We start from the raw sequence: 16,043 nt of genomic DNA on the forward strand, positions 1-16,043 counted from the left end.
AACTGGACAAGGAACAAAAAGGAAATTTTGTGTATCTTACGTGAGCAACACGGCAACAGAAGTGGCAAAAGGAAACAATACTATAAACAGGTGAATATAATTACAACCTCATTCCAGGGGAACGCACCTCAAATTCTAGATTCCACTAATGTTGCAAGTCCTAAGTGTGGGGAAAACCTTTCCACATGAAAGGCAGAAAAGTCATAATCAGAGACCAATGGCTACTTGTTCTTAAATGTAGCATCATCTTTTTTCAAACACAGAGACGCCCATTTCTACACACCTTGGGTAGAACCTCAGCCACACATACTTCCACGCGGACTCGTGACTCACATAAATGCATCATTATTGTGCTCAGGCAGCCTGAGCAAAATGGTGCTGGGTTCCCCACTGCCACAGAAGCGGGAGGAAAGATGATACAGCCATTCTCCAAAGTGATAAATATTTTCACTCATTACCAATACACTTGGCTCCAAGAGTAAAAGATTAAGTGCTAAAAAGATGCTCTGCAATGAATAAATGGAATAATCACCTCACTTGGGATCAAGAGTCAGCCTTTTATGGATATACTCCCAGAGAGTATGGATATACTCTCTGCGAGAGACAAGGAAGAAGGTGGCTCCTCAAGCCAGCCCTACAGAAGTCTCGGAGTCTGGGAAGCAGTTACGACGAGTGTTTCAGCAGTCCCTCACACCCCGATCCACAGGCCTGGGAGAGCACTTGACATAATCTTTTGCTGCCTAATTAAAATAATGCAGTGTAGATCCATGACTAATCATAAAAGAGCAATGCTTTGAGACTATCTTGTTTTCGGTCAAGATACTCCTGAGAGCTGCAGGGAGAGTCGGCCGGAAAACGTAGTATTTACCCGAGGCCAGAGTGACCTCGAAGGGCCGGCGGTGAGACGGCTGTATCGGGCTCACACCACAGCCCAGGAAAAGAAAAGACTGATGACACAGAAAGAAAGAGGTTGCTTGCGTAAGACGTTAATCCATTCTTCCCACGAGTACTGGCAAGCTCTACCCACTGGGCTACTGTCCATCAGCAGCTGTGCTGGGACTGGATGTCTGTGATCTCAGCCGGGCACCCCAAAACCTGGGGAGGCAGGCAGTGCTAACCACTCTCCGGGACGAAGAACTGGGATCGAGAATCTGAGCAACTTGCCGGGTTGTCAGACCTATCCCCGGATTGTCCCAGAGAACGCCGGTGAGGCCAAAGTGATAGGATCAGAGTCGCTCTGGAACGGCCGTCCCGAGCGGCCGAGGTGGGGCAGGGCCTGCTGCCGGCCGCCTGCGTGGACCCTCAGACTCATCTCTTCGGGGCGGCTTTTCAGGCATTTGCCACCCAGCGCCCGAGTCCATCCTCGGAGCAGACAGGAGTCATCTCCCAGCCCGGATTTGGATCCCAAGGACCCCATTTAGAGCCACATAACAATCCTTCGGCTAATGCGGGCAGGACACAGATTCCCCAAAAGGAACAGAATTTGTAACAGCAACAGACATGTCTGCACCATAAAGGCCATGGCACAGGATGGTGGCCCGTTAGAAAGGGGTGCCCAAGAAGGGTCAGTGGAAGGGAAGAACATTCTTTCTGGCTCTGCCCAGCTCGCCCTGTGTGACCCTGGGCTCTTTCTTCTCTGCCACTCGGTGGCTTCATTAGAAGCATGGGGAGGTAACCCCTGCCCGCTCCGAGGATGGACTCAGGCACTGGGCTGCTATTTTCACATCTCGATCGTGCTACGCCATATCTTGTTTATTCACGTAGCTTCATGACAGTGGAACCTTTCAGCTTTTGTCCGTTGTTCTTGTATCGTCCACTGCTGCATCCCAGTGGCTCATCGAACCTTCTCTGGCTGGTCTGGCTGGTCTGCTGGCTCCCTCGCCGGTTGTGGGTACTTTGAGGACAGGGGCGGTGTGGCAGTGAGCACATCCTGGCTGTAGGGCCAGCGGCGAGTTACAACAAAGCCCCAACAGGGTGTCAGCTCAGCCATACTCCGTCTCTCCCCAGAACAGACACCACGAAATGGAACGGAATGGAATGAAAACAGGCTTCTGTGAGGAAGTGACGGCCAAGCTAAGCCAGGAAGATGAGGCGGACCAAACCACATGAGGAGGAGGTGAAGTCAGTTCTGGGAAGAAGTCACCAAACACGCAGAGACCTCAGTCTCTACAAGATCCCTTGGTACCATTATAACAAAGGCCCCTTTTCTGCTTCAGTGACCTCGAGTGCAACCGGTAGAGTCCCAACAAATGTGACTGTCGAATGAAATCAGTGAATGCAGGAATCTAAAGCGCCAAGACTCCAGAAAGCAAACAGATGAAAACAGGACGTGAACAAACAATTCATCAAGAGAGGATTACTTCATTTCAGTTATCAAAAGAAGGCCCACTGATATCAAACACCTACATCTAGCACCACGAACCAGCCAACATTCTAAACGCTTCCTGAAGATCAACTGAGTCCATCCATTCAATCCTCCAATTTACCTGTTCAATTCTGGGTTACCAAATAATTGAAAATTACAGTGACATGGTGAGATCTGACACACATTAATCCAAGAAACGGACCATTTCCAGCAACATGGGGAACTAGCCTGAGAGGGCTGAGCCAGAACACTGCCTTATTTCTGGCACAATGCTTTGAGAGCATTAAGTGGGCAGCGTGATGCACCGTTAAAACACCCGAGACACAACAGCCATCCCGTTCCCAGAAATGAGTCTTAGGGAATTAGGTCAAAAGAAGGAAAAGTTCACATGCGAGAAAGGGTTTCCTGCCACCTAAGTTCTAGTGGGGAGAAAACGGAAAATGCTGCCCTGTCCAAAAACAAGGGACTGGTTATGCCGCTCACGGATCACCCACCACCTTCCTGGGACATTACACACCCCCTCACTGTGCCATTCGTAGACTCTGCAGCCACAAACAATAATTACAATTATTAATTTTAAAGCCATAAGAACAGTGTTTATACTGTACCAACTATGTTCCATAAGAATGTGAGAAATGATCGGAAAAGAATTTTTAAAAGAGTAATTTATTTATGAGGTGACTGAATTCTGAGCACACGTGCAGGAAAGGGCTAGATCTTTGGGGCTGTTGTTTTCATGTCTGCTGTACAACGGAAGAGCATTTCGGATAAATTAGCAGCCGTCTCTGAAAGGCCATCAACTATGACACATGATTTTAGAAGACAGACCTTTCGACGTGGAACCTTTACGGCATCAGCGGTTCTGAACCTGAAGTTCTAGACAGTTCACTGTCTTTTAAAACATCACCCGGGCCCTGCTGGGCTGAAAAAGGCAGTGGCCTAATTTGGCCAATAATCCCAGGCCACTTCTTGTCTGCTGAGGCGGCATTTAACTTCTGTAAACACTCAAAAGTCATTCTGAGCCAAGTCCTGTCAACGAGGAGGGCACAAGAAAGCGGAGTCCTACCACCTTCTGGAGAAACACTCGGGAGGAGGGCTCGCCCGGCTTCCTGACAAGAACAAATACCACAGCGGAAAGGGGGAACCCGCAGGGGCAAAGTTACAGTCTACGGAATTTAGAATCTCAGCTACGCAGGAGTTCCTTCCTATTTGACCCAGAGGCCCAGATGTTAAAGGTCGAAATCCCAACAACCCAGATGAACCTCACAAATAATGTTGAAGGGAAGAAGCCAGACACGAAAGTGCACGTATTAAATGAACTAGTTCATACAAAGTCCAAGGACCGGCCAGATCCAGTACAGAGTTACAAGTGCGGCCGGTTGCTACCTTGAGGAGGAAGCAGGGGATGGCCGCGGGGGAGGGCAGAGGCCTTCTGAGGGACTGGCGATGTCCTGGGTCTTATCCTGGCATGTGGTCACTTGGCCGAGCTGCCTGCGATAGCCCAGTGCGCCGTACCTTTATGAAGCATGCACTTCTGTGCACGGGTATCATCGTACCTTAGTTTTAGAAAGTTAAGGGGGAAAAAAAAAAGCACCACAACAAGAACAAAATAGGGTACTTCCCCCAGGAGGGACCTGGGAACGGGCACCACCAGATGAGTTCAAGAAAGAGAGAAAAGATGTGTCGGGTGGTTCAAAGATGAAGTCTGAGGGCAGCAGGACCGTCTGTGGATGATGCTGGCGGCCGCTGCAGGGGGTAAGAAAAAAGACACCGTCAGCACGACTCACCCCTGTGACCTTCGGTTCGGCGTCTTTGTGAGCGCCGGGCTGGCGGGAGGTTTCCTCTGCAGACCCCGCAGCTCGTTCTGGAAGCACGACGTTTTACCATCGGCTTCCATCTCCCTCAGAAGGTGCGATCTGGTACAACTCCCCTTCAGAGATGGGAGTGTGGGGGTACAAACGTCACCTCCACTGCTTCTGTTCAGCCCTCTGGGTTTCCGTTAGGAGTCTCCTAACACGAGCTCCTCAGCCGGCAATCCACGGCCGACTGGCTGACGGAACAAAACTGACCACTGACCTGGGGGGGCACTGGCTGGGCCTGGTGACAGGACGTGGACAGAACTCAAGTGCCACCGGACAGTAAAGGAAAGGACAGGGTCTGGGTTCCGGTGATCCTGGGAACTGCCCTTTACTCAGGCCTTACTCAGCGTGTCATGTCAGGACAGAGGGGACAGGATTTAGCGGTAGGGAGGGGGAAGGAAGGAACAGAAATCCGTTCTCGCCTTGCGTTAGACAAAGCGAGATCCCCCCCGCCCCAAGGGATCTGGGAGTGCCCTCCGGCCGAAGTCCTTTCTGGCATGGGGGAAAGATGAATGTGCAAGACAGAGGGCAGGACAGCCGGTGGAACGGCTGCCTGGCTGTGCACCCCGTGCTCAAGTAGGAGGCTCTCCCAAGTAGAGGGGAGCAGCAGTTACCCCGCACTTGCTGGCAGCTGGGGCGGGGGGGCTCACTCCGGGATGGATGTCGCCCCCGCCAGGTGACCAGCACCTAGAAAACACACTGGTGAGGGGGCGCCTGGGTGGCTCCGTCGGTGAAGCGTCCGACTTCAGCCCAGGTCACGATCTCCCAGTCCGTGAGTTCGAGCCCCGCGTCGGGCTCTGGGTTGATGGCTCAGAACCCGGAGCCTGCCTCCGATTCTGTGTCTCCCTCTCTCTCTGCCCCTCCCCCGTTCATGCTCTGTCTCTCTCTGTCTCAAAAATAAATAAACGTTAAAAAAAAAAACAAAACACCGGTGAGGATATGGGGGAAAGGGCACGCTGGTATCCTGTTGGTGGGAATATAAATTGGTTCAACCACTATGGAAAACAACATGGAGGCTCCTCAAGAAATTAAAGATGGATCTACTAACCCATCTACAATCTACCAGCCAACGTACACACCCGGAAGAATGAGCAGGATTTCCAAGAGCTATCTGGGTCATCAGAGCATTATTCACAACAGTCAAGGCACAGACAGGCCAAATGCTATCAACGGGTGAGTGGATAATAAAGATGGGGTACACACGAACAACAGGATATTATTCAGCCACGAGAAAGGAGAACGTCTTGCCACTTTCAACACGGACGGACCCTGAGGGCATTATGCTAAGTGAGCTAAGTCAGAGGGACAAAGGCAAGCACCATCTGCACTTCTATGAGGAATCTAAAGCTGTCAAACTTGAAAGAAAGAAAAAAAAAAACAGAGTAAAATGGTGGTTAGCAGGGGAAGAGGGGGATAGAGACTGATGTTGCCGAAGGGTTCAAACCTGCAGTGAGGATTACATAAGCCACGGGAGCTAATGCACAAGATGATGGATACAGAAACGATACTGTACTTAGGATGCAACGTGATAAACACTGCGACAATGGCAATACGTCACAGCCATGTAGCAAACTCTCCGAACACCTTAATTTTACACAAGGTTGTGTGTTAAATACATCCAATAAAATAAGAATCCTAACAAAAAAACCATGTGATGTGATCGACATTAACTGAACTACTGCGGTAATCGTTTCACAATATACACAATACGCCAAATCCGTGTTGTACGCCTTAAACCGATACAGTGTTACATGTCAGTTACGTCTCAGTAAGACTGGAAAAATACGCTTAAAAAAAAAGAAAAGGAAAAGAATACAGGCACAGCACCTGTCAGCTTCCTTTGTCTCTTACTTCACCCTCATCTGTTTGATGGGCTTCCCTGAGGATGGCTCCAGCTGCTTAGTTACTTTAAATAGAGCTCTATATAAAACCAGGGAGAGGTGGAGTGGTAGAAAAATCTAAACCACCGGGTGAAAATAAGACCATGCCCTCTGTCTCCTGGCATCTGGAGTCCATCGGCACACAAAGGAGACAAGCGATGGAAAATTCCTTCCGATTTAAGGCACTTTGCTTGAGATACCTGTTAAGTCACTGCTGCCTAATCAAATTTTATGTGGGCCCCTCAAACTTGAAGGGGCACTAAAATACTTAAATATGCACAAACCAGACTATTAGTAGTAATAATAGCTAGAGGCATGAAGGTGAAAACACCTGATTATGACTGTTTATCCAGTCTTACTGCGAAAGGTGATGTTTTGCATAAGTAAATTTATCAGAACACTGACTTTACCTTTTTCAACACTGATACTCTTTAAATATTAACTATTGCACCGTGCCATCCTGATGAGAGAATATCTGAGAGAAGAGAAATGTGATCTTTCCTAAATGACAGAGATGGTGCGGATTAAGCATTACCAATAGCCATCCCTATGCTGTGTCCAGAGTTACTGAGAATATGAGGACACTGACCGCCAGGGGAACAGGTATATCCACCCAACATTTAGAATGAACTGACACACTTAATAGGAACCCAAGTAATCTTCCCATAGCCCACAGTGGGAGGTAATGCCCTCCCCCAAACATATCCGGGTCCCGATCCCCAGAGCCTATTACCTTCCATGGCAAAAGGGACTTTGCAGATGTGACCCAGTTAAGGATCTTGAGATCAATTACCCTGTACCATTCAGGTGGGCTCCGTGAAATCGCAAGGGTCCCTATGGCAGATAGGCAGGAGGGTCAGGGTCACAGAGGAGCTATGATCGTGGAAGCAGAGGGACAGACAGATTGGCTGGGCTCTGCTGCTGCCTTTGAACGTGAAGGCAGGGGCTCATGAGCCAAAGGGTACCGACAGACTCTAGAAGCTGCAGAGTCTAAAGAAACAGATTCTCCCCTCCAGCCTCCAGAAAGAATGCAGCCCCTACTTGCTGACAACTTGATTTTAGATTTCTGAGCCCCACAACTGTCATGTAATATATCTGTGTTGATTTAAGCCACTAAATTTGTGCTTGTTTGTCACTGTGGCCACAAGAAACTAACAGGGCTGTGAGGACCGGTTCACGGTCACACAGGCGGGAAGTCGTTCCAACCTGGGTCTGCCCTCCAGAGCCCACCATTGCACCCACTCTGCCTACTGCCTCTCCACACAGCCTGGCCCATGGGGGTGTGCTGCCTAATACAAGAAAAGCTCCCTGGAGCGCCTGGGTGGCTCAGTCGGTTGAGCATCTGACTCTTGTTTTCGGCTCAGGTCACGATCCCAGGGTCATGGGATTAAGCCCTGTGTTGGGCTCTATGCTGAGTATGGAACCTGCTTAAGATTCTCTCCCTCCCTCCCTCTCCCCCCCACCCCGCCCCGCCACCTTCTGCCCCTTCCCCCGCTGTGTGTGCACACACTCCCTCTCTCTAAAAGAAAAAAGAAAAAAATTTTTAAAAGGCAGCACAGCACACTCTGCAGCAGGTATTTCGCAGAGCACTGTCCCCACAGTCCCAGCATCGGCAGTAATCTAGGCAGTGGCAACTCAGAACAGAAACAGCTACCGCGACAAAAACACAGTTTAAAGAAGTCTCTGTACTTTTAAGACCGAACTTCGGGCAACTGCAGACTGAAGAGACTGATGGCTCTCTGTAATTAGCACATCAGTTCTGATACAAGGAGGAATGGATCAGCGTTAGACATGGAAAGAAACGGAGGGCGGCACAGAGCCAGAGAAAAGAGCAGGAACAGGCAGGGCGCCACAACTGGGTGGAGGTTCCAGATACTTTGCCAGGGATTTGCAATTTGTGGCTTGAGAACCCTGTACCCTGGTGAGGTTTTAGGTAACCAAGCCTTATTCAACAGTTACATCTGTGTATTAGTCTAAGCTAACTATTCAGTGAGCTGTCCGGCGCATTTTATACTACAGGCTGTTACTCCTATGGTTTATAAAAAGCTGAGAGAAAGTGTTTCGGGTGCACCCAACCAGGGTGCACATATAAAAAGGCACTGCAGTCGGTCCTCCCTCTGTGGCCCGCCACCCAGACACAGGCCGGTAAAGGCCACAGAAACCCACCGAGCCCATGCCCACCCCTGGCCCTTAACCTTTAACTCCAGGGTGAGCTGGTGAAAGGGTAAGAGCGACGAGGATGCTGTGCAGGGACCAGTCGCACTGGAGCCTAGGACATGAACTTGGAGGGGTCAACCAGCCAGTTGCTCAGGTACCACTTTCCATTGGTTAACTTCCCGGTTCCAGAGTGTATGTTTTTAGAAGTAAAGAGACCCCGGAGAAGCGGGGCTACTTTATCCTACGATGATTCCGCCTTTAGAGGAAAGACGAGAAAAAGCAAGTCCACACTTACGTCTCCCAGAGTATCTCCACGTGTAGCCACGGCATCTCTTATTATCAGCTGAAGGAGCGAGGGGAAAAATGTTACGTCCTCCACTCAGACCTAAGTTCCACACTCGACTCTCCACTTGTCTAATTACGACACGTACAAGAGTGCTTGAAGCTCGGATAATTCCTCTTTGTAAGTTTTGCCAGAAAACTTCTTAACTCAAGTGCATGAGGGCAGGTCAGATGGGGCGGGGGAAGGGGGGGTGCCCGAAGGAATTAGCACGGAGCTTCAAAGAGCTTTTTCATGATTAGAGGATTCCTGTTTGATTACCTAACAGTAAGGCGCTGCCCCATTTCACCTTCCCCATCTGCTAGGGGAGGCGGAATCCTGTAAGAGCCTCTAGACCGCACATGTGTAGGCCGCCTTCAAAGTCAAAAGGGAGGAAATATGCTACGGCATGATTTTTGCATTAACTTCTTTCATGCCGTTGGCCTACATGCAAAGGGCTTACTAAGGCCCTTCACAGATCAATGTCCCTCTTTGTACATACTGACCGGCAAACCTTTCTAACTGAGACCTGCACCCACCCTGACCTATCCCTTCTGAGGCACAGTAATGAGCCCCTCTGGGAAACAAGAATGAATAAACAGGGACACATCACTTTAAAGAAGCCAATAAATGTGAAAAATTGGCCTTGCAAGCAGGTAACAGGAGAGGGTAACTACTCAATTCCTTTTCACTGAAAGATACCCAAAAAGATTCATTTAATGGTGAGTTTGTCTACCGTGCTTTAAAACATCCAATTCACAAGCATTTGATTTAATAGAAGTATCCAAGCGAGGACATGGGGGAAATAAGTGCTTCTGTATGCCAAGCACGGTATGCCAGGTACTTTACATTTTTTTCACTCATTCAACCAACAAACATTTATTGAGCACCTACTACACACACACACACACACACACACACACACACACACACACACAAACACACCAGGCACTGGTTTAGGTGCCAGGGCTACAAAACAAAGCAGATGCAGAAGGTCAAAACTCCTGGGGCACCTGGGTGGCTCAGTCGGTTAGGCGTCCGACATCGGCTCAGGTCATGATCTCACGGTTCACGGGTTCGAGCCCCGCATCGGGCTCTGTGCTGACAGCTCGGAGCCTGGAGCCTGTTTCTGTGTCTCCCTCTCTCTCTGCCCCTCCCCCACTCACGCTCTGTCTCCCTCTGTCTCAAAAATAAAAGCAAACATTAAAAAAAGGTTTGTTTTTTTTTTTTAAAAAAAAAAAAGGTCAAAAATCCCTGCTAGAGCAGCTTACAGTCCAACGGAAGACACAGCAAGTCAAGAATAAGGAAATTACAATGCACGTTAGAGACAGAGGACAGTAAGAGACACAGAAGAGGGGTACCTGGGTGGCTCAGCTGGTTGGGCGTCCAACTTCAGCTCAGGTCTTGATCTCACAGCTTGTGGGTTTAAGCCCCACATCAGGCTCTGTGCTGACGGCTCAGAGCCTGGAGCCTGCTTTGGATTCTATATCTCCCTCTCTCTCTGCCCTTCCCCCACTCATGCTCGGTCTCTCTCTCAAAAATAAATAAACATTAAAAAAAAAAGAAAAGAAAAGAAACACACAAGAAAGTACGAAGGAACTGGGAAGAGTTCAAGTGGCAGAGACAAACACGTGTTCGTCACAGAAACGACACAGGACACCTGAGACAGAGAAGGCAAGAAGAGACACGTCAGGGCCAGGAGGGCTCTGAAGGATCTGGCGGGCTGCTGGAGTTTGACACACACCCAGAAACTGGGAAGCCTTCCACATAAACGGTTGGAAGCACGGGGAGACCGGGAGACGCCCCAGGAACAAGTGCGGAAACCTGCGGATTGAGCACTGTGAGCTTCCAAGAGGGAGAAGTCAGCGCGAAGGTGGCCCCAGGAAAGGAGACTGAGAAGGAGCAGCGAGACAGCAGGTGAAGCCCAGGTAAGTGGGTGCACCTTCTGTCATCTGATCCCCAAGGCCATCAGGCACGGGGGTATAATCATCCCCATTTTACTGCTGAGGCAACGGAGGCTCAGAGAAGTAATGTGACCCAGGCCACGCCAAGAGGTGGTGGGAGATAAGAGCGGCTCGGGCCTCCACAGCCCTGCCTCTGCCTACCCCACAAAGCTTCTCTGTGAGACAAGCTATTGAATCGTCACCGACACAACAGAGTAAAAACCAAGTCATTCCAGGCAGGTCTTAAACGTCTGTTTCCAAATAAAGAGCTGGGGCGCCAGGGTGGCTCAGTCGGTTAAGCGTCCCACTTCAGCTCAGGTCATGATCTCACGGGGTTCATGGGTTCGAGCCCTGTGTCGGGCTCTGTGCTGACACCTCAGAGCCTGGAGCCTGTTTCGGACTCTGCGTCTCCTCTCTCTCTGCCCCTCCCCTGCTCACTCTCTCTCTCTCTCTCTCTCTCTCAGATATAAATAAACATTAAAAATAAATAAAGAGCTAATTCTAGGGTTACAGGCTGACAGCCTCATCAAAGCAGCCAAACCCCTGATCCCAGCACTTCTCCCTGAGGAATTCAAAGCACGTGTCATGTTGTCACATAGCTCCCAAGGGCATCCCTGGGGAGGGAGAGAGTGTCCTTCTTTGGTGGAGAGTAGGGTATTTTTCTTAATTTGACCAATCAGTTTCAAAGCTTATCCAAAAGGATAATAACTGAGAAAACCTAAGAGATGTCCAGAAAAAAAGAAAAAGGAATAACATATGTGTGCATACAATGATTTATAAAAATGGATTTATAAAACCATACTCTAGACACAGATTATCCAAACAGACAAAAATCTCAGAACATGCCCAGCATCTTGAGAAATTCAAATTTCAAAACAAAATGAACAGAACAGATTTCTCTGCAAATATTTTAATTGATAACTGTTAAAAAAAAAAAGATCCCTATCACACCCCACACACCAAAATAAATTTCAAGGATATTACATTTAATAAACATTATAAACCCCCAAAATAAAACTTGAAGAAAATACAAAAGAATTTTCCCCTAATACGTGGAGGGTTTCTTTCAACACAGAGAAATCATGAAGAAAAAAAATAAAGGAAAAGACGGATAAATTTACATATGCAAAGTTATTTTACTTCTGTACATAAAAAACCGTGACAAACAAAATGTCAGTGCAAATGGTAAGCTGGAGGGAAATGTTTGCACCATTATGACAAACCACTGATATGCAAAGAGCTTTTAAAATTCATCAAGATGTGAGTGCCACGGAAAAAGTGGGTAGGAGATGGAACTAAACTTTTCTCAAAGCTTTTTTAAAATTGCAAAGAAAAAGAAGCGCCTACAGTTTGATCATAGGTACACAGCAGACTGTCCATGAAGCTGGGACATCTGGCCTGTGATCCAGCAACCCACACATCAAGCTGGCCTTCGAGACAACACGAGACTGGAAGCCCTCGGGAAGAAAAGACCAGCCCCGACTCAGACTGGGTGAAACTACCCTGCCCCACGGAGTTCCAGATCTTCACCAGCCACCTGCCTCTGGACTCACAGAGCACAGAGGCGGAGAGGGACCCAGGAAGCGTGACGGTCTCATGTCCTTGTCCTGACGCACCAAACTCAGGCCCAGGTGGGGCAGACAGCTGGTGCCCTTCAGGAAGGCTGCCTTCCTGCTTTGACCAGACGCCTCCTTTGCCTATCCAAATTCCCTTTCCTGCTGAAGGGCTCGGGGAAGCAAGTGACGTGACACGTGTCATAAGCTGAGTATGTCACTGCCATGGCCGCCCTGACACGCTGCCCACTCCAGCGGTCCCCTCCACACCTGACGGTGGTCGGTCCACAGCCCCTGATCAGACACGCCCCGCCTCCCCAAAGCCTTTCAGGCCAGAACCCAGACCTCAGAGCCCTGCATGAGGCCACAGTGTCCCTCCCTGGCCCCAAGAGTGCCCCCCCAGACCCTGACACCACAGCCCCGTGGACACCCCAGAACTCCCGGCACTGAGGACGGCCGCTCGTCATTAGTGACACTGTGTTATTAGGCATTTCAGTGAGTTGGGTGCTTCCATGGCAAAAAATAACAGAGGCACAGAACTCATGAATAATTACATGACTTAATGCTTTCATTACTCAGGATAAGACTGCTTTACTGTCACTGCATTTTTAATTATTTTGCTTATGGATTTTCTTATTTATAGCACACTGCTGAAGTCTGAATAGTTATGGCTCTGGCCTCCACTGAGCCTTGGGCAAGCCCTGGATCGTGAACTCTAACGAAGCCTCGCTGAGCATGCGGCCTCTCCACAATCCCCCAAGCTCACCCAGATGCACACACACACCAGCACTGAAGTGTACTTCACCAAGGTCAGATTTGCCCAAGCAATGTGCGTATTTTAGACAGAGCCCCACTTTGGGGCTGAATATCAACCCCTGCGGTGGCTTAGCTGATATGCGTCCACTTGAGTGTGAACCAAGTGGACCAGGTGTGATCAGGTCGAGTGTGATCGTGAGCGTGGCTGCCACTCGAGGTCCTCAGGCTCTGGTGGGGGTGGAGGGCTGAAGAAGGTTCCAACTTTGAGATCAAGGCCTCCCGAGGGTGCCTTGTTCCCTGAAGCAGCGTCCCCTCTGGCCCTATGTATACACACGAGTGTGCGCACGCACACACACACACACACACACACACACACACACAGGGTTCAGCAAGCACTGGTGGAGGTCAGGCAAGCCTCCGACACTGAACACAGGGAAAATGAGGAAGCAGGTGAGTTCTGTCCCCTCTCTCCCAGGACTGAAATTCTACAAGACACAGCTCTGTCTTGCCTGTAGGCAACACATCCACAGTTTCTGCTGAACTTGGAATGTCAGCTTCAAACCACACTTTTGGGTTTTTGTGGGTTTTTTTGAGAGAGAGAGAGAGCACATGATGCCAGACACGGGGCCCCATCCCACTGACCGTAAGATCACGGCCAGAGCCGAAATCAACAGTCAGGCGTCTAACCCACTGAGCCACCCAGGCGCCCCTCAAACCACACTTTCAAGAGGGAAACAAACTCACTATGGTACAGAGTCCTGGACTCACCGTCAGCAGCGTGAAGGAGCTTGTGACTCTTCAACGTCCCTTTTGATTTGAATTTCTTGCCACACATGTCACACAGGTGGGTTTTCTCAGTGCTGTGACGGTTCATGTGAGCCTTGAGGTTACTCTTGCTGCGAGTTGCGTACTCGCACAAAGAACATTTGAAGGGTTTCACACCTACCAGAGGAGAGGAAAAAAACACACAGAATCACACACACACACACACACACACCCCTATCTGCACCCGTGTGTGCATCCCAAGGATACATGTGCACATCCACTTTGAACAAGGCAGTGCACCTGCCTGTCCCTGAACATGGCGCACACCTGCCTCGCCATGCTCCTCCATGCTGTTCCTTCGGCCCGCCACGCCCTTCCTCCCGGCTCTGCCAGGGCTCCCCTGGGCGGTCTCCTCTGGCCCGCCCAAGCGAATGTCCTCGACCCCTCTGCTAGCTGTACTGCTACAGTGCATCACAAGCCGTTCACACTGCCGCTCCCCGCGGTCTGGGAACCCCTTGAGGGCACGGACCCTGGGCAGTCCCTGCAGCACACGTTCACTCAATCCAACGGGACTGAGGCGAGCTGACAAAAATTCAAGGAAACAAGGGTCTGTGTGCAAAACCCAACGTGCTCGGGCACCTAGGATCAGATGTGAAAGCACGTTTTCATACACCCAACAGAACCCTGACATCAGCTGGTGTTGGGCTAATGGCCTGGACTGTGGGGTATCCTGGCTGCTCTCCCTTCACTCAGCAAACACCTGCTGAGGACCTGCTCCGTATTGAGCGCGGGGTTGGGGGGGGGGGGGTGTGTTCTCTGAAGCGGAGAAGCCCCTGCCCCTGCGGCCTCTGTCCGGGGGGGAATGTAAAGTGAAAAAGGCTGCGACACCTGGTGCCACGGGCATGGGGAGAGGGACGCTGTTCCCGACACCGAGCGCAGGGGGAACCTGCCACGCTGCGCGCCCGGCAGGTTCAGCCCCTGTCTGCGAGGCCTGAGGCTTGGCAGTGGAGGAAACTGAGGCTTCAGGGAGGCTGCAAGGTGTGCCCGGGGCACAGAGCTGGGGTGCACCCGTGCTGGTAAACAAACGCACCTCCCCAACCGCGGCTTTGACCTCAGCTCCTTCTGCCTGGCGTGGGCCCTGCTGCATTGCTGACCAACCCGACCGCCTCTCCCTTCCTGACAGCACTTCCCCCGAGGCCTGAGAGCAGGTGCTTCTGGCCACGCCGTAGAAACTCTTCATCCTCTGTCCTCCCCAGGAGCCCTCTTGTTTTCCTGCCCGCAGCTTCCCAGTTTCCTAACTCACAGGCGGGACCTCTGCAAACATCCGGAAGGGCTCCCCCTGCCCCCACCACCGAGCCTCACCCCCAGGAGAGCTGCGTCCCTACGGCGGGAGGCAAAATAGGCGGCCCACTGTCTCTGGCAGTCTCCCGACCTCCAATCGCCCAAAGCCCCATAGTGTGCTCCCCGTTCCTCCCCTCTTAGGCAAGCACCCCGAAAGCACAGCCTGTGTTCCTCCCGCCTCCTGGATTCTTCCTCCACGATGCTGGGACCAGACGACGTTCTGCTGTCCTCTTTGCCTTTGCTCATTTGTCCAACACCAACACTTCCTCAGCACCTACCGAGCCAGTGCACCACGGCCGCCACCAGTCACCTCCGTGACTGAGACAGTGCTGTTCCTGTCCTCCTGAAGCCCGCTGCCTAGTGCAGGGGTTGTGCGGATTTATTTCGCTGCAATCCCAACGAAAGCTACAAAGAAATGCACGCCTCTGCTCACTGCACTTGCCACTGAACAGGCAGCGACTGAAATCACGGAGCTCAGCTGGCTGCTGCACACGTTTCTGGGTAAGTGGAAGGAAGTCTAACTGCAGGGCGCATGGCGACACGGCTTCCCCCTAAAGCGCTCCCGCGTGAAGCTCAGAAGCAGGACATTGAAAGGATGCTCCATCCTGAGAGATGAGTACTCACCTTCGTGAGCCCAAATATGACGCTGAAGGTCTGAGCCGTTCTTCATGAAATAGAAATCACAATACGGGCACTTCATGGCTCTCTTTCCAATCAGCCCTTTCAGCTGAACCCTCCTCCCGAGAACCTCGGAAATAGTGCTCATGGAGACCTCTAGATGAAAAGCAGGGTGATCATCAGAAGCCAAAGGAGATCGGCTCATGGAAGATGGATGTGAACCTCGTGACGGTGCCCGAACCCCAGCACTAACGTGACAAATCCAGATGTGCCCCATGGAGTCCAGCAATAGAATTTCGGCATTAAAAGTTAAACCAGAATCTACAAGTCTCAGATCTAAATATCTGTGAGCATAAAGCGTGAGGGACAGAGAAACAATGCCACAAGGCACCGTCACACAAATGCAGGACGTGAAATCATCTACAGGAGAAGTGACCCGGTCCCTCCAACAAATTGATGTCACGGGAACAAAAGTGGGCTGGGGTGT

General features: G+C 50.6%; 1 protein-coding gene across 8 annotated transcripts in view; it reads right to left on the reverse strand.

Moving 5' to 3' along the window:
• The window catches only part of ZFAT (zinc finger and AT-hook domain containing), a 345,664-nt gene that overhangs the window by 135,278 nt on the left and 194,343 nt on the right, over window positions 1-16,043 (reverse strand). For all 8 annotated transcript variants that reach the window (XM_078441802.2, XM_078441799.2, XM_078441798.2 and 5 more), the window contains 2 exons: window positions 15,563-15,712; window positions 13,601-13,774 (listed from right to left, as the gene is read on the reverse strand). In XM_078441802.2, the coding sequence (XP_078297928.2) occupies window positions 13,601-13,774; window positions 15,563-15,712 (324 nt within the window). The remainder of the gene's footprint in view (window positions 1-13,600; window positions 13,775-15,562; window positions 15,713-16,043) is intronic.

This window comes from Panthera onca, chromosome F2 (assembly GCF_046562875.1).
Source record: "Panthera onca isolate mPanOnc1 chromosome F2, mPanOnc1 haplotype 2, whole genome shotgun sequence".
Lineage (NCBI taxonomy): Eukaryota > Metazoa > Chordata > Mammalia > Carnivora > Felidae > Panthera > Panthera onca.